The 23756-nt window shown below is 44.6% G+C and overlaps 1 protein-coding gene and 2 long non-coding RNA genes across 4 annotated transcripts in view; all 3 read left to right on the top strand.

Annotated features, from left to right (window-relative positions):
* Positions 1 to 23756, top strand: part of LOC118382629 (ankyrin-3-like) — a gene marked incomplete at its 5' end in the record, with an annotated part of 106151 nt that overhangs the window by 81139 nt on the left and 1256 nt on the right. The window contains 13 exon segments of the mRNA XM_052500491.1: positions 6986 to 7799; positions 9367 to 9661; positions 10918 to 11001; positions 14855 to 14938; positions 15106 to 15351; positions 17657 to 17735; positions 20718 to 21751; positions 21803 to 22057; positions 22211 to 22363; positions 22517 to 22669; positions 22721 to 23026; positions 23129 to 23332; positions 23384 to 23689. Coding sequence (XP_052356451.1) covers positions 6986 to 7799; positions 9367 to 9661; positions 10918 to 11001; positions 14855 to 14938; positions 15106 to 15351; positions 17657 to 17713 — 1580 coding nt within the window.
* Positions 11917 to 12798, top strand: LOC127917113 (uncharacterized). 2 transcript variants are annotated; one of them, XR_008096969.1, is made up of 4 exons: positions 11917 to 11928; positions 11959 to 12051; positions 12256 to 12474; positions 12661 to 12798. It is a non-coding gene; the product is annotated as an uncharacterized LOC127917113 (long non-coding RNA). The 2 variants fall into 2 exon arrangements; XR_008096970.1 differs by lacking the exons at positions 11917 to 11928; positions 11959 to 12051 and adding an exon at positions 12105 to 12177 and having other exon boundaries at positions 12226 to 12474.
* On the top strand, positions 13670 to 14074 carry LOC127917115 (uncharacterized). Its single transcript, XR_008096974.1, has 3 exons — positions 13670 to 13737; positions 13834 to 13881; positions 14008 to 14074. It is a non-coding gene; the product is annotated as an uncharacterized LOC127917115 (long non-coding RNA).

A 23756-nucleotide genomic window follows, 5' to 3' on the forward strand; every position in this document is an offset into this window, starting at 1 on the left:
TCAGGCTAAACGAGTCGAACGTAGAGCCAATCAGGCTAAACGAGTCGAACGTAGAGCCAATCTAGCTAAACTAGTCGAACGTAGAGCCAATCAGGCTAAACGAGTCGAACGTAGAGCCAATCTGGCTAAACTAGTCGAACGTAGAGCCAATCAGGCTAAACGAGTCGAACGTAGAGCCAATCTGGCTAAACTAGTCGAACGTAGAGCCAACCTGGCTAAACGAGTCGAACGTAGAGCCAATCTGGCTAAACTAGTCAAACGTAGAGCCAATATGGCTAAACTAGTCAAACGTAGAACCAATCTGGCTAAACTAGTCAAACGTAGAGCCAATCTGGCTAAACTAGTCAAACATAGAGCCAATCTGGCTAAACTAGTCAAACGTAGAGCCAATCTGGCTAAACTAGTCAAACGTAGAGCCAATCTGGCTAAACTAGTCAAACGTAGAGCCAATCTGGCTAAACGAGTCAAACGTAGAGCCAATCTGGCTAAACTAGTCAAACGTAAAGCCAATCTGGCTAAACGAGTCAAACGTAGAACCAATCTGGCTAAACTAGTCAAACGTAGAGCCAATCTGGCTAAATGAGTCAAACATAGAGACAATCAGGCTAAACTAGTCAAACGTAGAGCCAATCTGGCTAAACGAGTCAAACGTAGAGCCAATCTGGCTAAACGAGTCAAACGTAGAACCAATCTGGCTAAACGAGTCAAACGTAGAACCAATCTGGCTAAACGAGTCAAACGTAGAGCCAATCTGGCTAAACGAGTCAAACGTAGAACCAATCTGGCTAAACTATTCAAACGTAGAGCCAATCTGGCTAAACTAGTCAAACGTAGAACCAATCAGGCTAAACTAGTCAAACGTAGAGCCAATCTGGCTAAACGAGTCAAACGTAGAGCCAATCTGGCTAAACGAGTCAAACGTAGAACCAATCTGGCTAAACTAGTCAAACGTAGAGCCAATCTGGCTAAACTAGTCAAACGTAGAACCAATCAGGCTAAACTAGTCAAACGTAGAGCCAATCTGGCTAAACGAGTCAAACGTAGAGCCAATCTGGCTAAACTAGTCAAACGTAGAACCAATCAGGCTAAACTAGTCAAACGTAGAGCCAATCTGGCTAAACGAGTCAAACGTAGAGCCAATCTGGCTAAACGAGTCAAACGTAGAGCCAATCTGGCTAAACGAGTCAAACGTAGAACCAATCTGGCTAAACTAGTCAAACGTAGAGCCAATCTGGCTAAACTAGTCAAACGTAGAACCAATCAGGCTAAACTAGTCAAACGTAGAGCCAATCTGGCTAAACGAGTCAAACGTAGAGCCAATCTGGCTAAACTAGTCAAACGTAGAACCAATCAGGCTAAACTAGTCAAACGTAGAGCCAATCTGCCTAAACTAGTCAAACGTAGAGCCAATCTGGCTAAACTAGTCAAACGTAGAGCCAATCTGGCTAAACTAGTCAAACGTAGAGCCAATCTGGCTAAACGAGTCAAACGTAGAGCCAATCTGGCTAAACGAGTCAAACGTAGAGCCAATCTGGCTAAACGAGTCAAACGTAGAGCCAATCTGGCTAAACGAGTCAAATGTAGAGCCAATCTGAACATGATGATGACAAATTAGATGTTGATTTTATATTTATATTTTATATGCCCCTTGAAATCAATCAACACTGATACTTTTCAAACGTTGCCGTGTGTTAACCCTGTCAGGGGGCATTACAACTCTACTACTGTATGTGTGACTGTATTTTATGTTGTGTACAGTATAAAATATCATGCTACTTAACAAGCCTCTGAGGAATCACAACTAACCTACACACTAATCTGATCTATGGGGCGGCAGGGTAGCCTAGTGGTTAGAGTGTTGGACTAGTAACCGAAGGGTTGCAAGTTCGAATCCCCGAGCTGACAAGGTACAAATCTGTCGTTCTGCCCCAGTTAACCCACTGTTCCTAGGCCGTCATTGAAAATAAGAATTTGTTCTTAACTGACTTGCCTAGTAGGTAAAGTAAAGGTAAATTAAAATTAATATTTTCTTAATGTGACCATGAGAGCAACGTTTATTTCATTCAGTTGGGTTAAAGATTTGGTTGGTATTTTGTTCTATAATAGTTATGGTGTGTGTATAGTTAGTTATGGTGTGTATAGTTAGTTATGGTGTGTATAGTTAGTTATGGTGTGTATAGTTAGTTATGGTGTGTGTAGTTAGTTATGGTGTGTGTAGTTAGTTATGGTGTGTGTAGTTAGTTATGGTGTGTATAGTTAGTTATGGTGTGTGTAGTTAGTTATGGTGTGTATAGTTAGTTATGGTGTGTGTAGTTAGTTATGGTGTGTATAGTTAGTTATGGTGTGTATAGTTAGTTATGGTGTGTGTAGTTAGTTATGGTGTGTATAGTTAGTTATGGTGTGTATAGTTAGTTATGGTGTGAATACTGATTGAAAAAAATACAGTAATGTTTAACACACTACATTTGTCACATTTCTCGCCAAATAATATTTTATTCACAATTTGATTGTCAAGTACATGAAAACATTATTATGTTAACCAATTTATATGGCAAATGGTTCCTGTCTGTTGTGGTGTGTTGTGGTACTAACCCTCTCCTGTTCTGTTAGATAGCGGTGTGTTGTGGTACTAACCCTCTCCTGTTCTGTTAGATAGCGGTGTGTTGTGGTACTAACCCTCTCCTGTTCTGTTAGATAGCGGTGTGTTGTGGTACTAACCCTCTCCTGTTCTGTTAGATAGCGGTGTGTTGTGGTACTAACCCTCTCCTGTTCTGTTAGATAGCGGTGTGTTGTGGTACTAACCCTCTCCTGTTCTGTTAGATAGCAGTGTGTTGTGGTACTAACCCTCTCCTGTTCTGTTAGATAGCGGTGTGTTATGGTACTAACCCTCTCCTGTTCTGTTAGATAGCGGTGTGTTGTGGTACTAACCCTCTCCTGTTCTGTTAGATAGCGGTGTGTTATGGTACTGCTCACGTTTCTGTTCTGACAGCATGACTGTGGCTTTAAGGGACCTCTGCTTGTTATAGGGCTGTTAGAGCTGCTTAGGCCATTAGTTAGTACCTCTGGTTTCTCTGAGCCTTCCTACCCTGCAGTTATCTTGCTTCTAACTCTGCTGAACCAGACCACCTAACCCCTTCCTGCTAACCTGCTACCTGCCCCTCCCTCCCTGCTGACACCCTCAGCTGTGCTCTCACCCTCCATCCAACATACTGTACCTAACTGGACTGTTGGCAGCTCTGCTACAGCCTTGTGTGGCTGCTCCCTCAGTCTTAGTAGTTCTGCTAATAACACTAGGCTAACAACGCTAGGCTAACACTAGGCTAACAACGCTAAACTAGCAATGCTAGGCTAATGTGAAGCTAACAATGCTAGCTGTTAGGTTCTGGCTGTAGCGCTCTTCCTCAACTGCAGCTACATAAACAGAAGTTACAGTCACATTGAATTTTCATCCACTAATTTTCATTCACTTTCAACCAAGTCTTGTCTGACTAACATTTTGTTTGTCTTTTCATCTGTCAATAGGATCTTACAGTAGTATCTGATAGTTCCTGATCTGTCCATAGGACCTTGCAGTAGTATCTGATAGTTCCTGATCTGTCCATAGGACCTTACAGTAGTATCTGTGATAGTTCCTGATCTGTCCATAGGATCTTACAGTAGTATCTGATAGTTCCTGATCTGTCCATAGGACCTTCCAGTAGTATCTGATAGTTCCTGATCTGTCCATAGGACCTTACAGTAGTATCTGTGATAGTTCCTGATCTGTCCATAGGATCTTACAGTAGTATCTGTGATAGTTCCTGATCTGTCCATAGGACCTTACAGTAGTATCTGATAGTTTCTGATCTGTCCATAGGACCTTACAGTAGTATCTGATAGTTCCTGATCTGTCCATAGGACCTTACAGTAGTATATGTGATAGTTCCTGATCTGTCCATAGGACCTTACAGTAGTATCTGATAGTTCCTGATCTGTCCATAGGACCTTACAGTAGTATCTGATAGTTCCTGATCTGTCCATAGGACCTTACAGTAGTATCTGATAGTTTCTGATCTGTCCATAGGACCTTACAGTAGTATCTGTGATAGTTCCTGATCTGTCCATAGGACCTTACAGTAGTATCTGTGATAGTTCCTGATCTGTCCATAGGACCTTACAGTAGTATCTGATAGTTCCTGATCTGTCCATAGGACCTTACAGTAGTATCTGTGATAGTTTCTGATCTGTCCATAGGACCTTACAGTAGTATCTGATAGTTCCTGATCTGTCCATAGGACCTTACAGTAGTATCTGATAGTTCCTGATCTGTCCATAGGATCTTACAGTAGTATCTGATAGTTCCTGATCTGTCCATAGGACCTTACAGTAGTATCTGATAGTTCCTGATCTGTCCATAGGACCTTACAGTAGTATCTGATAGTTCCTGATCTGTCCATAGGACATCTTTGATAGTTCCTAAATGTCTTGCTGCTACCCCTTCTTCCTCACCTTGTCCCCTTGTGCTCCTTGTTGTCATACCCCGCTCCTTAGCCCCCCTATATATTAGGTATGTATATAGTAACTACAGGTCTATATGTAGTCCCTCCTTAGGCCCCGCCCCTCTATATATTAGGTATGTATATAGTAACTACAGGTCTATATGTGGTCCCTCCTTAGGCCCCCTCCCCCTATATATTAGGTATGTATATAGTAACTACAGGTCTATATGTGGTCCCTCCTTAGGCCCCGCCCCCCTATATATTAGGTATGTATATAGTAACTACAGGTCTATATGTGGTCCCTCCTTAGGCCCCGCCCCCCTATATATTAGGTATGTATATAGTAACTACAGGTCTATATGTGGTCCCTCCTTAGGCCCCGCCCCCCTATATATTAGGTATGTATATAGTAACTACAGGTCTATATGTAGTCACTCGTTAGGCCCCGCCCCCCTATATATTAGGTATGTATATAGTAACTACAGGTCTATATGTGGTCCCTCCTTAGGCCCCGCCCCCTATATATTAGGTATGTATATGGTAACTACAGGTCTATATGTAGTCACTCCTTAGGCCCCGCCCCCTATATATTAGGTATGTATATAGTAACTACAGGTCTATATGTAGTCACTCGTTAGGCCCCGCCCCCCTATATATTAGGTATGTATATAGGAACTATAGGTCTATATGTAGTTCCTCCTTAGCCCCCTCCCCCTATATATTAGGTATGTATATAGTAACTATAGGTCTATATGTAGTCACTCGTTAGGCCCCGCCCCCCTATATATTAGGTATGTATATAGGAACTATAGGTCTATATGTAGTTGGTCCTTAGGCCCCGCCCCCTATATATTCGGTATGTATATAGTAACTACAGGTCTATATGTAGTCACTCCTTAGGCCCCGCCCCCTATATATTAGGTATGTATATAGTAACTACAGGTCTGTATGTAGTCCCTCCTTAGGCCCCGCCCCCCTATATATTAGGTATGTATATAGTAACTACAGGTCTATATGTAGTCCCTCGTTAGGCCCCACCCCCCTATATATTCGGTATGTATATAGTAACTACAGGTCTATATGTAGTCCCTCCTTAGGCCCCGCCCCCCCTATATATTAGGTATGTATATGGGAACTACAGGTCTATATGTAGTCCCTCCGTAGGCCCCGCCCCCCTATATATTAGGTATGTATATGGGAACTACAGGTCTATATGTAGTCCCTCCTTAGGCCCCGCCCCCCTATATATTAGGTATGTATATAGTAACTACAGGTCTATATGTAGTCCCTCGTTAGGCCCCGCCCCCCCTATATATTAGGTATGTATATGGGAACTACAGGTCTATATGTAGTCCCTCCTTAGGCCCCGCCCCTATATATTAGGTATGTATATGGGAACTACAGGTCTGTATGTAGTCCCTCCTTAGGCCCCGCCCCCCTATATATTCGGTATGTATATGGGAACTACAGGTCTATATGTAGTCCCTCGTTAGGCCCCACCCCCTATATATTAGGTATGTATATAGTAACTACAGGTCTATATGTAGTCCCTCCTTAGGCCCCGCCCCCCTATATATTCGGTATGTATATAGTAACTACAGGTCTATATGTAGTCCCTCCTTAGGCCCCACCCCCCTATATATTAGGTATGTATATAGGAACTACAGGTCTATATGTAGTTCCTTATTTTTCACTGCTCATCCTCTGTACTTACATATCCATGTGATTAACATCACAGATTACTTGTTGACTAAACTCATTAATTATCAAGTCATATCCAGGCCTGTATTCCAACAGGCCATTTGCAGATGAGCCATGTAAAGAACTGCTAGCTACCTGCTACCTGCTAGGCTGAATGCTAACAGCTTGCCTGTCTGTTATAAGAGTATAAGTCAGTGATTATCTGCAGGTGGCAGTATTATATGAACAGCACTCCTTCCTTCCTTCCTCCATCCTCCTTCCTCCTGTACATGCTGAGTGTCTTCATGTTGTTGTGTCCCTCCATCCTCCTTCCTCCTGTACATGCTGAGTGTCTTCATGTTGTTGTGTCCCTCCATCCTCCTTCCTCCTGTACATGCTGAGTGTCTTCATGTTGTTGTGTCCCTCCATCCTCCTTCCTCCTGTACATGCTGAGTGTCTTCATGTTGTTGTGTCCCTCCATCCTCCTTCCTCCTGTACATGCTGAGTGTCTTCATGTTGTTGTGTCCCTCCATCCTCCTTCCTCCTGTACATGCTGAGTGTCTTCATGTTGTTGTGTCCCTCCATCCTCCTTCCTCCTGTACATGCTGAGTGTCTTCATGTTGTTGTGTCCCTCCATCCTCCTTCCTCCTGTACATGCTGAGTGTCTTCATGTTGTTGTGTCCCTCCATCCTCCTTCCTCCTGTACATGCTGAGTGTCTTCATGTTGTTGTGTCCCTCCATCCTCCTTCCTCCTGTACATGCTGAGTGTCTTCATGTTGTTGTGTCCCTCCATCTCAGCTCCACTGTGTTGTGGTTATCTCATCCAGGTTCCAGCAGCATCCAGCTGGAGCTTCAGACCCCCACAGGTTTGATCTGTCAGCCCCCCACCCCGCTAAGCAGCGACCACTTCTTTGACGAGGACGCTGGCCTAGACTCCCCCTCTAGAACGCCCACTCGACCATGTGACTTGTCACTCACCCAGACCACCAGCACCCCAGGCCCCGCCTCCCATGCTCAATCCCCCACAATGGTGGTAGAGGAAGACACCTCTGGACCTCTAGACTCCCGGGGAGCCGGGAAGGGCGCCGGGGAGAGTGCTGGGGAAGGCGGGGGCCCTAAAGTGACCTCCACTGAAGATGACACAGGGGTTAGCAGAGAGTCAGTGGCCTCATACAAGCCCCATAACAGGGAGGCAGGGCTGAGAGAGGAGGCTGAGCAGGATGTTGACATGGGGATGCTGATACATCAGATTGATCTTCCTCAGGGGGTGGTCAGGGAGGATGAGTGGCTGGCTGGAGCCAGAGGAGACCCATCAGAGACCCTAGGCTTTAGGCCTGCCCTGGGGGGAGAGGGGGTAGAGGGTGGTGTGTCTGGTCCTCCCGGGGAAGAGAAGGAGGAGGGGGAGTTGAGTGAGGAGAAGTTAAAGTCTCTGTTGGAGGAGATGGGGCTGGAGGAAGGCTCGGAGGACGAGGAGATGACGGAGGAAAGGATAAACGCCATCTTGTCTCAGGTTCAGCAGGCAGACAAAGATGTGATGTCATCACCTGCAGGTTGGCACAGTGAGACGTCCAGTGTGAACGTGGAGCCCCCGACACCTGGCCGCAGTCTGAGTGCTGAGGGCCACGACCTCCAGGACACCAGGTAGGATCTCATATTATTATTCAACATTAATAATGTTGTATATACAGTATCCATGTTATTATACACCAGGCAGAACTTTACTCTGAAGAACATTCCCTCTTCGTCATCTCAGTCATGACAGCATTATTTTGGTCTCTTTAATAAAGTCTGTTTATATGTGGTGAAGCCCAAGACATACACTACATCACCAGAAGTATGTGGACCTTTCAGATGACTGGTTTCACTATTTCAGCCACACCTGCTGACAGGTGGATAACATCAGCACACAGACATGCAATCTCCATAGACAAACATTGCAAATAAAATGGCTTGTACTGGCTCAGTGACTTTCAACGTAACACCGTCATAGGATGCCACCTTTCCAACAAGTCAGTTCGTCAAAAATGTTTCCTTCTAGCTCTGCCCTGGTCAACTGTAAGTGCTGATATTGGGGAGTGGAAATATCTAGGAACAACAATGGCTCAGCTATGAAGTGGAAGGCCACTCAAGCTTAGAGAAGGGGACGGCCAAGTGCTGAAGGGCGTAGTGCGTAAAAATCGTCTGTCCTCAGTTGCAACACTCACTACCGAGTTCCAAACTGCCTCTTGAAGCAACATCAGCACAAGAACTGTTTGTCGGGAGCTTCATGAAATGGGGTTCATGGCCTAGAAGCCGCACTCAAGCCTAAGATCACCATGCGCGATGCCAAGCGTTGGCTGGAGTGGTGTAAAGCTCACCGCTATTGGACTCTGGATGGTGGAAACGCGTTCTCTGGAGTGATGAATCACACTTCACCATCTGGGAGTTCAACAGATCAATCTGGTTTTGGCGGATGCCAGGAGAACGCTACCTACCCCAATGCATAGTGCCAACTGTAAAGTTTGGTGGATGAGGAATAATGGTTCATGGTTCGTTCCCCTTAGTTCCAGTGAACAGAGATCTTAATGCTACAGCATTCAATGACATTCTAGATGATTCTGTGCTTCCAACGTTGTAGCAACAGTTTGGGGAACGTCCTCTCCTGTTTCAGCATGACAATGGCCCTGTGCACAAAGTGAGGTCTATACAGAAATGGTTTGTTGAGATCGGTGTGGAAGAACTTGACTGGCTCCACAGAGCCCTGACTTCAACCCCATCGAACACCTTTGGGATGAATTGAAACGCCGACTGCGAGCCAGGCCCTGCATAACTGTTCCAACATCTAGTGGAAGGCCTTCCCAGAAGAGTGGAGGCTGTTATAGCAGCAAAGGGAGGACCAACTGGAATGAGATGTTTGACGAGCAGGTGTCCACATACGTTTTGTCATGTAGTGTATTTCCACATTGCGTGGACAATGTTTTTCTAATTCTAATAGTAATCTCCCCGGCCCTCCCTCTCCCACCCTCCCCCTCCTCCTTTCTTCCCCTTCCTCTCTCCTCCCCTGTCTCCCCACCTCCTCTCTCCTCCCCTGTCTCCCCACCTCCTCCTCTGCCCTCCCTTCTCTCACCCTCCCTCTCCCTCTCTTCCCTTTCCCCTCTCCTCCCCTTCCTCCCCCCTCCTCTCTTCCCCTTCCTCTCTCCTCTCCCTGTCTCCCCTCCTCCTCCCCAAGCCCTGTGAATTCCCTGGACTCCCTGACGACATCACCTGTCCGACCAGCAGAGAAATCCAATGGAGACCACACTGACTTCCTGTCCCAGCCCGGGTCACATCCAGAGGCCCAGGGTTCATCCAACGGGGTGAAGGGTCATGGCCAGGTCGAGGACGAGGGAAGGGCGTCAGCGTCACAAGGAGGGCAGGAAGAGGGAAGCAGAAGGACTCTGGAAGAGGACAGCACAGCAGGACCAAGCAGCCAGGAGCAGCAGCAGGAGGAGGGAGGAGTGCAGAGGTCACAGCACAAAGTCCAGGTAACTCTACACACCATGACTCTGTGCTGTTATTGTGGACATGGCTGTTCTTCTGTTCTCATCTCACTCACAAGGTTTATGTGTTATGAGAAAGACCAATGTAGTCTGATATCTAGCTGGTGAAGACCACGTTCAATGGATCAAGATGGAAAACAAATGCATCTTCTTCACTTCTTCACTTTTAACCCTTGTGGCTGGACAGTGTATTTCTGGACAGTGTATTTCTTTAAGACGAACCTCTGAGTCAGGATCTAAAATCATTCCTGTCATCTATGACAGGGCTGTTCTGAACCACATGTCAGACAGGATCTATGACAGGGCTGTTCTGAACCACATGTCAGACAGGATCTATGACAGGGCTGTTCTGAACCACATGTCAGTCAGGATCTATGACAGGGCTGTTCTGAACCACAAGTCAGACAGGATCTATGACAGGGCTGTTCTGAACCACATGTCAGTCAGGATCTATGACAGGGCTGTTCTGAACCACATGTCAGTCAGGATCTATGACAGGGCTGTTCTGAACCACATGTCAGTCAGGATCTATGACAGGGCTGTTCTGAACCACATGTCAGTCAGGATCTATGACAGGGCTGTTCTGAACCACATGTCAGTCAGGATCTATGACAGGGCTGTTCTGAACCACATGTCAGACAGGATCTATGACAGGGCTGTTCTGAACCACATGTCAGTCAGGATCTATGACAGGGCTGTTCTGAACCACATGTCAGACAGGATCTATGACAGGGCTGTTCTGAACCACATGTCAGACAGGATCTATGACAGGGCTGTTCTGAACCACATGTCAGACAGGATCTATGACAGGGCTGTTCTGAACCACATGTCAGACAGGATCTATGACAGGGCTGTTCTGAACCACATGTCAGTCAGGATCTATGACAGGGCTGTTCTGAACCACATGTCAGACAGGATCTATGACAGGGCTGTTCTGAACCACATGTCAGTCAGGATCTATGACAGGGCTGTTCTGAACCACATGTCAGACAGGATCTATGACAGGGCTGTTCTGAACCACATGTCAGACAGGATCTATGACAGGGCTGTTCTGAACCACATGTCAGACAGGATCTATGACAGGGCTGTTCTGAACCACATGTCAGACAGGATCTATGACAGGGCTGTTCTGAACCACATGTCAGTCAGGATCTATGACAGGGCTGTTCTGAACCACATGTCAGTCAGGATCTATAGTTGTTACTGTGAAGTCAGAGCCCTAACCCTGCCTGGTTCATCAGGAGGGTGGTAGAGATAAGGAGACCAGCTCTGATGAGGAACGGACTGTCACCACCAAGGTGTACCGACGGAGGGTCATTCTGAAGGTACCTGGCCTGCTTGTGGCACTGAGTGGTGTGTTGCCCCAGTGAGGCCTGTGCTGTTGTCAATGTGCTGTCTGTCTGTGTGGCCTGTCTGTCTGTCTGTCTGTCTGTCTGTCTGTCTGTCTGTCTGTCTGTCTGTCTGTCTGTCTGTCTGTCTGTCTGTCTGTCTGTCTGTGTGGCCTGGGCCTGTGTGGCCTGGGCCTGTCTGTCTGTGTGGCCTGGGCCTGTGTGGCCTGGGCCTGTCTGTCTGTGTGGCCTGGGCCGGATGTGACAGTCAGGCTCTACAGGAACCTAGAGCTCTGCTGCCTTTCTGCTTGACCAGCTGTTCCCAACTAGCTGTAGCTACTGGCTGACTGGGTTGATCTGTTCACGGCTAGTTCTACTGTCCATGTGGTATTAGCTAGTGAATGACAGTAGCACTCACCAGCTCTGGAGACCTCAGCATGTTTTACATCCATCTACTTCCTAGCCTGGCTTCATTTTAACATCAAAGATTTGACAGGTTTCATATCACAGCAAGAATTCACACTCACATTGTTCCAGATCATTCTATCATCACATCATTCTAATATACGTAGTTAAACTCAGTCTTTCATCATGGCTTGCATACTGCTGATGTTGGCTTGTGTTTTCAGTTCCATGTACAATGTTACCATCACCACCTGTGGTTTTCTCTGGATCCCTCTACGAAGTTAATCTTATGTGACATAGTCATTTAATGTTCTGTGTGTTTATTTGATGAGTGGTGGTATTAAAGGGTCATGTTGTGGCAGTGCTTTTTGCAAATGGAGCTTTGTGTTGCTATTGTCCCTAGGGCAGGTAAACTAACCTCAGGTAAACTAATGATGACAGGTAAACTAACGTCAGGTGAACTAACCTCAGGTGAACTAACCTCAGGTAAACTAATGATGACAGGTAAACTAACCTCATGTAAACTAAACACAGGCAAACTAAACTCAGGTAAACTAAACTCAGGTAAACTAACCACAGGTAAACTAATGATGACAGGTAAACTCAACTCAGGTAAACTAAACTCAGGTAAACTAAACTCAAGTAAACTAATGATGACAGGTAAACTAACGTCAGGTAAACTAACGTCAGGTAAACTAACGTCAGGTAAACTAAACTCAGGTAAACTAACCTCAGGTAAACTAACCTCAAGTAAACTAATGATGACAGGTAAACTAAACTCAGGTGAACTAAACTCATGTAAACTACTGATGACAGGTAAACTAAACTCAGGTGAACTAAACTCAGGTAAACTAATGATGACAGGTAAACTAACGTCAGGCAAACTAAACTCAGGCAAACTAAACTCAGGTAAACTAAACTCAGGTAAATTAACCGCAGGTAAACTAATGATGACAGGTAAACTAACGTCAGGTAAACTAAACTCAGGTAAACTAATCTCAGGTAAACTAACCGCAAGTAAACTAATGATGACAGGTAAACTAACGTCAGGTAAACTAACCTCAGGTAAACTAACGTCAGGTAAACTAACCTCAGGTAAACTAACGTCAGGTAAGCTAAACTCAGGTAAACTAACCTCAGGTAAACTAACCTCAAGTAAACTAATGATGACAGGTAAACTAAACTCAGGTGAACTAAACTCATGTAAACTAACCTCATGTAAACTAATGATGACAGGTAAACTAAACTCAGGTAAACTAACGTCAGGTAAACTAACCTCAGGTAAACTAACGTCAGGTAAACTAAACTCAGGTAAACTAACCTCAGGTAAACTAACCTCAAGTAAACTAATGATGACAGGTAAACTAAACTCAGGTGAACTAAACTCATGTAAACTAACCTCATGTAAACTAATGATGACAGGTAAACTAAACTCAGGTGAACTAAACTCAGGTAAACTAACGTCAGGCAAACTAAACTCAGGTAAACTAACCTCAGGTAAACTAATGATGACAGGTAAACTCAACTCAGGTAAACTAAACTCAGGTAAACTAACCTCAGGTAAACTAATGAGGACAGGTAAACTAACGTAAGGCAGACTAAACTCAGGCAAACTAAACTCAGGTAAACTAACGTCAGGTAAACTAACCTCATGTAAACTAATGATGACAGGTAAACTAAACTCAGGTGAACTAAACTCAGGTGAACTAATGATGACAGGTAAACTAACGTCAGGTAAACTAAACTCAGGTAAACTAACCTCAAGTAAACTAATGATGACAGGTAAACTAATGTCAGGCAAACTAAACTCAGGTAAACTAACCTCAGGTAAACTAATGATGACAGGTAAAATAACGTTAGGCAAACTAAACTCAGGTAAACTAACCTCAGGTAAACTAATGATGACAGGTAAACTAAACTCAGGTAAACTAACCTCAGGTAAACTAATGAGGACAGGTAAACTAACGTAAGGCAAACTAAACTCAGGCAAACTAAACTCAGGTAAACTAAACTCAGGTAAACTAACCGCAGGTAAACTAATGATGACAGGTAAACTAACGTCAGGTAAACTAAACTCAGGTAAACTAAACACAGGTAAACTAACCACAAGTAAACTAATGATGACAGGTAAACTAACGTCAGGTAAACTAACGTCAGGTAAACTAACGTCAGGTAAACTAAACTCAGGTAAACTAAACTCAGGTAAACTAAACTCAGGTAAACTAACCGCAAGTAAAATAATGATGACAGGTAAACTAACCTCAGGTAAACTAACCTCAAGTAAACTAATGATGACAGGCAAACTAACGTCAGGCAAACTAAACTCATGTAAACTAACCTCAGGTAAACTAACCTCAGGTAAACTAATGATGACAGGTAAACTAAACTCAGGTGAACAAAACTCAGGTAAACTAATGATGACAGGTAAACTAACCTCAGGTAAACTAATGATGACAGGTAAACTAACCTCAGGTAAACTAACCTTAGGTAAACTAATGATGACAGGCAAACTAACGTCAGGCAAACTAAACTCATGTAAACTAACCTCAGGTAAACTAACCTCAGGTAAACTAATGATGACAGGTAAACTAAACTCAGGTGAACAAAACTCAGGTAAACTAATGATGACAGGTAAACTAACCTCAGGTAAACTAATGATGACAGGTAAACTAAACTCAGGTAAACTAACGTCAGGTAAACGAATGATGACAGGTAAACTACCGTCAGGTAAACTAACCTCAGGTAAACTAACCTCAGGTAAACTAATGATGACAGGTAAACTAACCTCAGGTAAACTAAACTTAGGTAAACTAATCTCAGGTAAACTAACCTCAGGTAAACTAATGATGACAGGTAAACTAATGTCAGGCAAACTAAACTCAGGTAAACTAATGTCAGGCAAACTAACGTCAGGTAAACTAACCTCAGGTAAACTAATGATGACCGGTAAACTAAACTCAGGTAAACTAACCTCAGGTAAACTAAACTCAGGTAAACTAACATCAGGCAAAATAACCTCAGGTAAACTAACGTCAGGCAAACTAACCTCAGGTAAACTAATGATGACAGGTAAACTAACCTCAGGTAAACTAATGATGACAGGCAAACTAACGTCAGGTAAACTAACCTCAGGTAAACTAATGATGACAGGTAAACTAACCTCAGGTAAACTAATGATGACAGGCAAACGAACCTCAGGTAAACTAACGTCAGGTAAACTAACCTCAGGTAAACTAATGATGACAGGTAAACTACCGTCAGGTAAACTAACCTCAGGTAAACTAATGATGACAGGTAAACTACCGTCAGGTAAACTAACCTCAGGTAAACTAACCTCAGGTAAACTAATGATGACAGGTAAACTAATGTCAGGCAAACTAATGTCAGGTAAACTAACCTCAGGTAAACTAATGATGACAGGTAAATCCTACCATATCATTCTCAGGGAGAACAGGCCAGAAACATCCCTGTGGAGTCAGTGACAGAAGAACAGTTCACAGACGAGGATGGAAACATAGTCACCCGAAAAGTAACTGCTGTACCCCCCTTCACTACACACCCCACACCCCTATTACATCATCACCCTGTCCTCTTCTGATATCACCTGAACATCTCCCCCATGCCCATCCTCCCCATCTCCAACCCCCATCCCCATTCCTCTGTCCTAACATGACTTTATACCCCTCCTCTCCTAAGGTCATCAGGAAAGTAGTACGTCGTATTGCTGCTACGGCAACTACTTTTACTGCTGCTACTACTGCTACTACAGAGGAGGTGAAAGCAGGTGGAGCAGTAGGAGAAGGAGAAGCAGGAGGAAGAGGAGAAGCAGCAGGAGGAGGAGGAGGCAGGAAGGAAAATAAGGGCAGGAAGAGAAACAAGCGCTCCCGAGGAGGCCCTAAGGCAGAGCAGGAGAGCTCTAAGGGTCAGAGGGGAAAGACTGAGGTTTGCTCCATGATCATAGAGTAGACTGAAGTGTGGTGTTGACACTAATGGTAGACTAGTAGTGGAGAGAGTTCCAACTAGACAGTAGACTAGTAGTGGAGAGAGTTCCAATTAGACAGTAGACTAGTAGTGGAGAGAGTTCCAACTAGACAGTAGACTAGTAGTGGAGAGAGTTCCAACTAGACGGTAGACTAGTAGTGGAGAGAGTTCCAACTAGACAGTAGACTAGTAGTGGAGAGAGTTCCAACTAGACGGTAGACTAGTAGTGGAGAGAGTTCCAACTAGACGGTAGACTAGTAGTGGAGAGAGTTCCAACTAGACAGTAGACTAGTAGTGGAGAGAATTCCAACTAGACAGTAGACTAGTAGTGGAGAGAGTTCCAACTAGACAGTAGACTAGTAGTGGAGAGAGTTCCAACTAGACGGTAGACTAGTAATGGAGAGAGTTCCAACTAGACAGTAGACTAGTAGTGGAGAGAGTTCCAACTAGACAGTAGACTAGTAGTGGAGAGAGTTCCAACTAGACGGTAGACTAGTAGTGGAGAGAGTTCCAACGAGACAGTAGACTAGTAGTGGAGAGAGTTCCAACTAGACGGTAGACTAGTAGTGGAGAGAGTTCCAACTAGACGGTAGACTAGTAGTGGAGAGAGTTCCAACTAGACGGTAGACTAGTAGTGGAGAGAGTTCCAACTAGACAGTAGACTAGTAGTGGAGAGAGTTCCAACTAGACAGTAGACTAGTAGTGGAGAGAGTTCCAACTAGACAGTAGACTAGTAGTGGAGAGAGTTCCAACTAGACAGTAGACTAGTAGTGGAGAGAGTTCCAACTAGACAGTAGACTAGTAGTGGAGAGAGTTCCAACTAGACGGTAGACTAGTAGTGGAGAGAGTTCCAACGAGACAGTAGACTAGTAGTGGAGAGAGTTCCAACTAGACGGTAGACTAGTAGTGGAGAGAGTTCCAACTAGACGGTAGACTAGTAGTGGAGAGAGTTCCAACTAGACGGTAGACTAGTAGTGGAGAGAGTTCCAACTAGACAGTAGACTAGTAGTGGAGAGAGTTCCAACTAGACGGTAGACTAGTAGTGGAGAGAGTTCCAACTAGACAGTAGACTAGTAGTGGAGAGAGTTCCAACTAGACAGTAGACTAGTAGTGGAGAGAGTTCCAACTAGACGGTAGACTAGTAGTGGAGAGAATTCCAACGAGACAGTAGACTAGTAGTGGAGAGAGTTCCAACTAGACAGTAGACTAGTAGTGGAGAGAGTTCCAACTAGACAGTAGACTAGTAGTGGAGAGAGTTCCAACTAGACAGTAGACTAGAGGTGGAGAGAGTTCCAACTAGACAGTAGACTAGTAATGGAGAGAGTTCCAACTAGACGGTAGACTAGTAGTGGAGAGAGTTCCAACTAGACGGTAGACTAGTAGTGGAGAGAGTTCCAACGAGACAGTAGACTAGTAGTGGAGAGAGTTCCAACTAGACGGTAGACTAGTAGTGGAGAGAGTTCCAACTAGACGGTAGACTAGTAGTGGAGAGAGTTCCAACTAGACGGTAGACTAGTAGTGGAGAGAGTTCCAACTAGACAGTAGACTAGTAGTGGAGAGAGTTCCAACTAGACGGTAGACTAGTAGTGGAGAGAGTTCCAACTAGACAGTAGACTAGTAGTGGAGAGAGTTCCAACTAGACGGTAGACTAGTAGTGGAGAGAGTTCCAACTAGACAGTAGGCTAGTAGTGGAGAGAATTCCAACTAGACAGTAGACTAGTAGTGGAGAGAGTTCCAACAAGACGGTAGACACTGACGATAGACTAGCAGTGCGGAATGCTTCAGAGTGCTGTGGTGTGTGGTTGTCAGACAGCTCAGTTCAATGTGAAGCGATCAGAGAGCTCAATTTGACCTGCTGTCAGTGTGATGTCAATGGACTGTCAGTGTTTACTGGTCAGACTATGAACCTGATGGTGGAGTGATGCCAATCAGCTGGATGTAGTGAATTAACAACTCCCTTAGTGTTTTCTTTCTGCATGTCTAGGACACTAGTGGAGAAGAGGTCCAGTCTGCCTGGTGTATCTTTCTTTCTGCATGTCTAGGACACTAGTGGAGAAGAGGTCCAGTCTGCCTGGTGTATCTTTCTTTCTGCATGTCTAGGACACTAGTGTAGAAGAGTTCCAGTCTGCCTGGTGTATCTTTCTTTCTGCATGTCTAGGACACTAGTGTAGAAGAGGTCCAGTCTGCCTGGTGTTTCTGTGTGTTCTGCGGGCCTGCCCCTCATTCTGCCATCGTCCTGTCTAACCCCTCTCTCTGTGTGTTGCAGTCTGGAGAAGGGTCAGGGTCGAAGGTGAAAAAGAAGCAAGTGGAAAAGGATCAATGATAACAGTCGTGTGCTCAACCTGGTACGTACAAGTATGGAGCTCAGGACTGATAGAATATGGAGGGAAATGGGGATCACTTAACACTACAGCCGGGTGGTATCCTGTCTGGATCCATTATCCTTTCGGAACCATTATCCTGTCTGGATCCATTATCCTGTCAGATCCAGGACAGGCTCAGCCTGGATCCATTATCCTGTCAGATCCAGCAACCGAGTGTCTGGATCCAGTATCCTGTCGGATCCAGCAACCGGGTGTCTGGATCCATTATCCTGTTCGGATCCAGCAACCGGCCGTCTGGATCCATTATCCTGTCGGATCCAGCAACTGGCTGTCTGGATCCATTATCCTGTTCAGATCCAGGACAGGCTCAGTCTGGATCCATTATCCTGTTTTCTCCAGGACATGCTCAGTTTGGATCCATTATCCTGTCAGATCCAGGACAGGCTCAGCCTGGATCGATTATCCTGTCGGATCCAGCAACCGAGTGTCTGGATCCATTATCCTGTCGGATCCAGGACAGGCTCAGCCTGGATCGATTATCCTGTCGGATCCAGCAACCGAGTGTCTGGATCCATTATCCTGTCGGATCCAGCAACCGGCTGTCTGGATCCATTATCCTGTTCGGATCCAGCAAACTGCCGTCTGGATCCATTATCCTGTCGGATCCAGCAACTGGCTGTCTGGATCCATTATCCTGTCGGATCCAGGACAGGCTCAGTCTGGATCCATTATCCTGTCGGATCCAGGACAGGCTCAGTCTGGATCCATTATCCTGTTGTCTCCAGGACATGCTCAGTTTGTATCCATTATCCTGTCAGATCCAGGAACCAGCTGTCTTGATCCATTGTCCTGTCGGATCCAGCAACCGGCTGTCTGGATCCATTATCCTGTCGGATCCGGCAACCTGCTGTCTGGATCCATTATCCTGTTCGGATCCAGGACAGGCTCAGTCTGGATCCATTATCCTGTTTTCTCCAGGACATGCTCAGTTTGGATCCATTATCCTGTCAGATCCAGGAACCAGCTGTCTTGATCCATTGTCCTGTCGGATCCAGAAACCAGCTGTCTTGATTCATTGTCCTAACCCTAACCCTACTGACAACATGCTAACTCAGCCCTATAGAGATGACCCTACTGACAACATGCTAACTCAGCCCCCTAGACATGTGACCCTACTGACAACATGCCAACTCAGCCGTATATAGATGTGACCCTACTGACAACATGCCAACTCAGCCGTATATAGATGTGACCCTACTGACAACGTGCCAACTCAGCCCCATAGAGATGTGACCCTACTGACAACATGCTAACTCAGCCCCCTATAGATGTGACCCTACTGACAACATGCTAACTCAGCCCCATAGAGATGTGACCCTACTGACAACATGCTAACTCAGCCCTCTAGAGATGTGACCCTACTGACAACATGCTAACTCAGCCTCCTAGAGATGTGACCCTACTGACAACATGCTAACTCAGCCCCCTAGAGATGTGACCCTACTGACAACATGCTAACTCAGCCCCTAGAGATGTGACCCTACTGACAACATGCTAACTCAGCCCTCTAGAGATGTGACCCTACTGACAACATGCTAACTCAGCCCCCTAGAGATGTGACCCTACTGACAACATGCTAACTCAGCCCTCTAGAGATGTGACCCTACTGACAACATGCTAACTCAGCCCTCTAGAGATGTGACCCTACTGACAACATGCTAACTCAGCCCTCTAGAGATGTGACCCTACTGACAACATGCTAACTCAGCCCCCTAGAGATGTGACCCTACTGACAACATGCCAACTCAGCCCCCTATAGATGTGACCCTACTGACAACATGCCAACTCAGCCCTCTATCGATGTGACCCTGCTGACAACATGCTAACTCAGCCTCCTAGAGATGTGACCCTACTGACAACATGCTAACTCAGCCCCCTAGAGATGTGACCCTACTGACAACATGCTAACTCAGCCCCCTAGAGATGTGACCCTACTGACAACATGCTAACTCAGCCCTATAGAGATGTGACCCTACTGACAACATGCCAACTCAGCCCTATAGAGATGTGACCCTACTGACAACATGCTAACTCAGCCCTATAGAGATGTGACCCTACTGACAACATGCTAACTCAGCCCCCTAGAGATGTGACCCTACTGACAACATGCTAACTCAGCCCCCTAGAGATGTGACCCTACTGACAACATGCTAACTCAGCCCTCTAGAGATGTGACCCTACTGACAACATGCTAACTCAGCCTCCTAGAGATGTGACCCTACTGACAACATGCTAACTCAGCCCTCTATAGATGTGACCCTACTGACAACATGCTAACTCAGCCTCCTAGAGATGTGACCCTACTGACAACATGCTAACTCAGCCCCCTAGAGATGTGACCCTACTGACAACATGCTAACTCAGCCCTCTAGAGATGTGACCCTACTGACAACATGCTAACTCAGCCTCCTAGAGATGTGACCCTACTGACAACATGCTAACTCAGCCTCCTAGAGATGTGACCCTACTGACAACATGCTAACTCAGCCTCCTAGAGATGTGACCCTACTGACAACATGCTAACTCAGCCCCTAGAGATGTGATACTGACAACATGCTAACTCACCCTACTGACAACATGCTAACTCAGCCCTCTAGAGATGTGACCCTACTGACAACATGCTAACTCAGCCTCCTAGAGATGTGACCCTACTGACAACATGCTAACTCAGCCTCCTAGAGATGTGACCCTACTGACAACATGCTAACTCAGCCTCCTAGAGATGTGACCCTACTGACAACATGCCAACTCAGCCCTCTAGAGATGTGACCCTACTGACAACATGCTAACTCAAACTTTCTGAGGGCCTTGCAGTCTTGTTAGTTTAGCTGGTTGGTGCAGTTGGTTAATCAAGAGAGACAAACTATTCACAACATACACAGTGGTGAGAGAATTAAACTCAAGTTGATCTAAATCACCTGTCATATGTTTTTTGTTTTGCAGGTTTGTTGATGTCTCATGACTTCCTGGAAGGGAGATGACTGGACCTTGAAGCAGGAGAACAGCCAATCAGAACGTGTGTCTGCAGCTTTCACGTTAACGCATGGTTTTACAGCAGGACCACTTTATTTGATTTCGCATGAGCATGAAAAACTTACTTTTCTGTCCACAACCTGGGCTCCAGTCATGACCTGTTGTTACCACGGTGACAGGAGAACAGGGGTGTGGTCCGCTCCATCATGGCGTCAGGACAACAGTAGCCACGCCTCCAAGCATCTCTCGGACCAATGAGGTACAACAGGACGTTTGATTGACAGATTAGAGGAACACTTGGAGTCACCTTCTACAAGCCTTATATATTCTGTCCTGTAGCCACACCACTGGGGTGGGTGTATAATGTGGTTGTGTTTTTTAATAACAACGGGTGGTTTGGTTGTATATAAATGACACTGTAAAAACTTCTGAAGTTAGTCACTGATCGTTTGTTTTCTGCACTGGTAGGACAGCTTCGCAAAGCATTGGAATGAAATGCCTATATTGATTCCACCTTTATGAAAATGCTTGGGTGTTACTGCACATGTCTAATTATCAGCAGGAAATATTTGTCAAATCGAAATGGTAGCTTGATTTTAACTCCACTGCAACTCTAAACATCACTTCTGTTAACATATTTCCTCAGAGTACTAATATTTTGATGCATGAGATTCACCTGGTTTGACTTAGTTTTCCTCATTTGCGAACATTGTATTATGAAATAAGGTGTTACTTCTATCAGTGTCTGTCTACTCTGCTCTGGCACTGACTGTTTTAAAGAGACATGAACACACAGCCACCTGGGGGACAGCAGGACAGAGAGGGAGACTTCATTCTAATGCTTTATGAGGGCCCACTGTGTAACATGGAATATGCCTCTACTATTAAAGACGTGGAGATATGAGAGCTCCCAATATATAATGTAGACAGTCACATTGAAAAGGGTTAGAGAGGTATTACCCCAATATATAATGTAGACTGACACATTGGAAAGGGTTAGAGAGGTATTACCCCAATATATAATGTAGACTGACACATTGGAAAGAGTTAGAGAGGCATTACCCCAATATATAATGTAGACTGACACATTGGAAAGGGTTAGAGAGGCAGTACCCCAATATATAATGTAGACAGTCACATTGGAAAGAGTTAGAGAGGTATTACCCCAATATATAATGTAGACTGACACATTGGAAAGGGTTAGAGAGGTATTACCCCAATATATAATGTAGACTGACACATTGGAAAGAGTTAGAGAGGCATTACCCCAATATATAATGTAGACTGACACATTGGAAAGAGTTAGAGAGGTATTACCCCAATATATAATGTAGACAGTCACATTGAAAAGGGTTAGAGAGTGTTTACCCCAATATATAATGTAGACTGACACATTGGAAAGGGTTAGAGAGGCATTACCCCAATATATAATGTAGACTGACACATTGAAAAGGGTTAGAGAGGCATTACCCCAATATATAATGTAGACTGACACATTGGAAAGGGTTAGAGAGGCATTACCCCAATATATAATGTAGACTGACACATTGAAAAGGGTTAGAGAGGCATTACCCCAATATATAATGTAGACTGACACATTGGAAAGAGTTAGAGAGGTATTACCCCAATATATAATGTAGACAGTCACATTGAAAAGGGTTAGAGAGTGTTTACCCCAATATATAATGTAGACTGACACATTGGAAAGGGTTAGAGAGGCATTACCCCAATATATAATGTAGACTGACACATTGAAAAGGGTTAGAGAGGCATTACCCCAATATATAATGTAGACTGACACATTGGAAAGGGTTAGAGAGGCATTACCCCAATATATAATGTAGACTGACACATTGAAAAGGGTTAGAGAGGCATTACCCCAATATATAATGTAGACTGACACATTGGAAAGGGTTAGAGAGGTATTACCCCAATATATAATGTAGACAGTCACATTGAAAAGAGTTAGAGAGGCATTACCCCAATATATAATGTAGACTGTCACATTGGAAAGGGTTAGAGAGGTATTACCCCAATATATAATGTAGACTGACACATTGGAAAGAGTTAGAGAGGCATTACCCCAATATATAATGTAGACTGACACATTGGAAAGGGTTAGAGAGGCATTACCCCAATATATAATGTAGACTGACACATTGGAAAGAGTTAGAGAGGTATTACCCCAATATATAATGTAGACTGTCACATTGGAAAGAGTTAGAGAGCGTTTACCCCAATATATAATGTAGACTGACACATTGGAAAGAGTTAGAGAGGTATTACCCCAATATATAATGTAGACTGTCACATTGGAAAGAGTTAGAGAGTGTTTACCCCAATATATAATGTAGACTGACACATTGGAAAGGGTTAGAGAGGCATTACCCCAATATATAATGTAGACTGTCACATTGGAAAGGGTTAGAGAGGTATTACCCCAATATATAATGTAGACTGTCACATTGGAAAGGGTTAGAGAGCGTTTACCCCAATATATAATGTAGACTGTCACATTGGAAAGAGTTAGAGAGGTATTACCCCAATATATAATGTAGACTGACACATTGGAAAGGGTTAGAGAGGTATTACCCCAATATATAATGTAGACTGTCACATTGGAAAGGGTTAGAGAGCGTTTACCCCAATATATAATGTAGACTGTCACATTGGAAAGAGTTAGAGAGGTATTACCCCAATATATAATGTAGACTGACACATTGGAAAGGGTTAGAGAGGTATTACCCCAATATATAATGTAGACTGACACATTGGAAAGGGTTAGAGAGGCATTACCCCAATATATAATGTAGACTGTCACATTGGAAAGGGTTAGAGAGGTATTACCCCAATATATAATGTAGACTGACACATTGGAAAGAGTTAGAGAGGTATTACCCCAATATATAATGTAGACTGTCACATTGGAAAGGGTTAGAGAGGTATTACCCCAATATATAATGTAGACTGACACATTGGAAAGGGTTAGAGAGGCATTACCCCAATATA

The sequence above is a fragment of the Oncorhynchus keta genome, unplaced genomic scaffold (genome assembly GCF_023373465.1).
Source record: "Oncorhynchus keta strain PuntledgeMale-10-30-2019 unplaced genomic scaffold, Oket_V2 Un_contig_10774_pilon_pilon, whole genome shotgun sequence".
Lineage (NCBI taxonomy): Eukaryota > Metazoa > Chordata > Actinopteri > Salmoniformes > Salmonidae > Oncorhynchus > Oncorhynchus keta.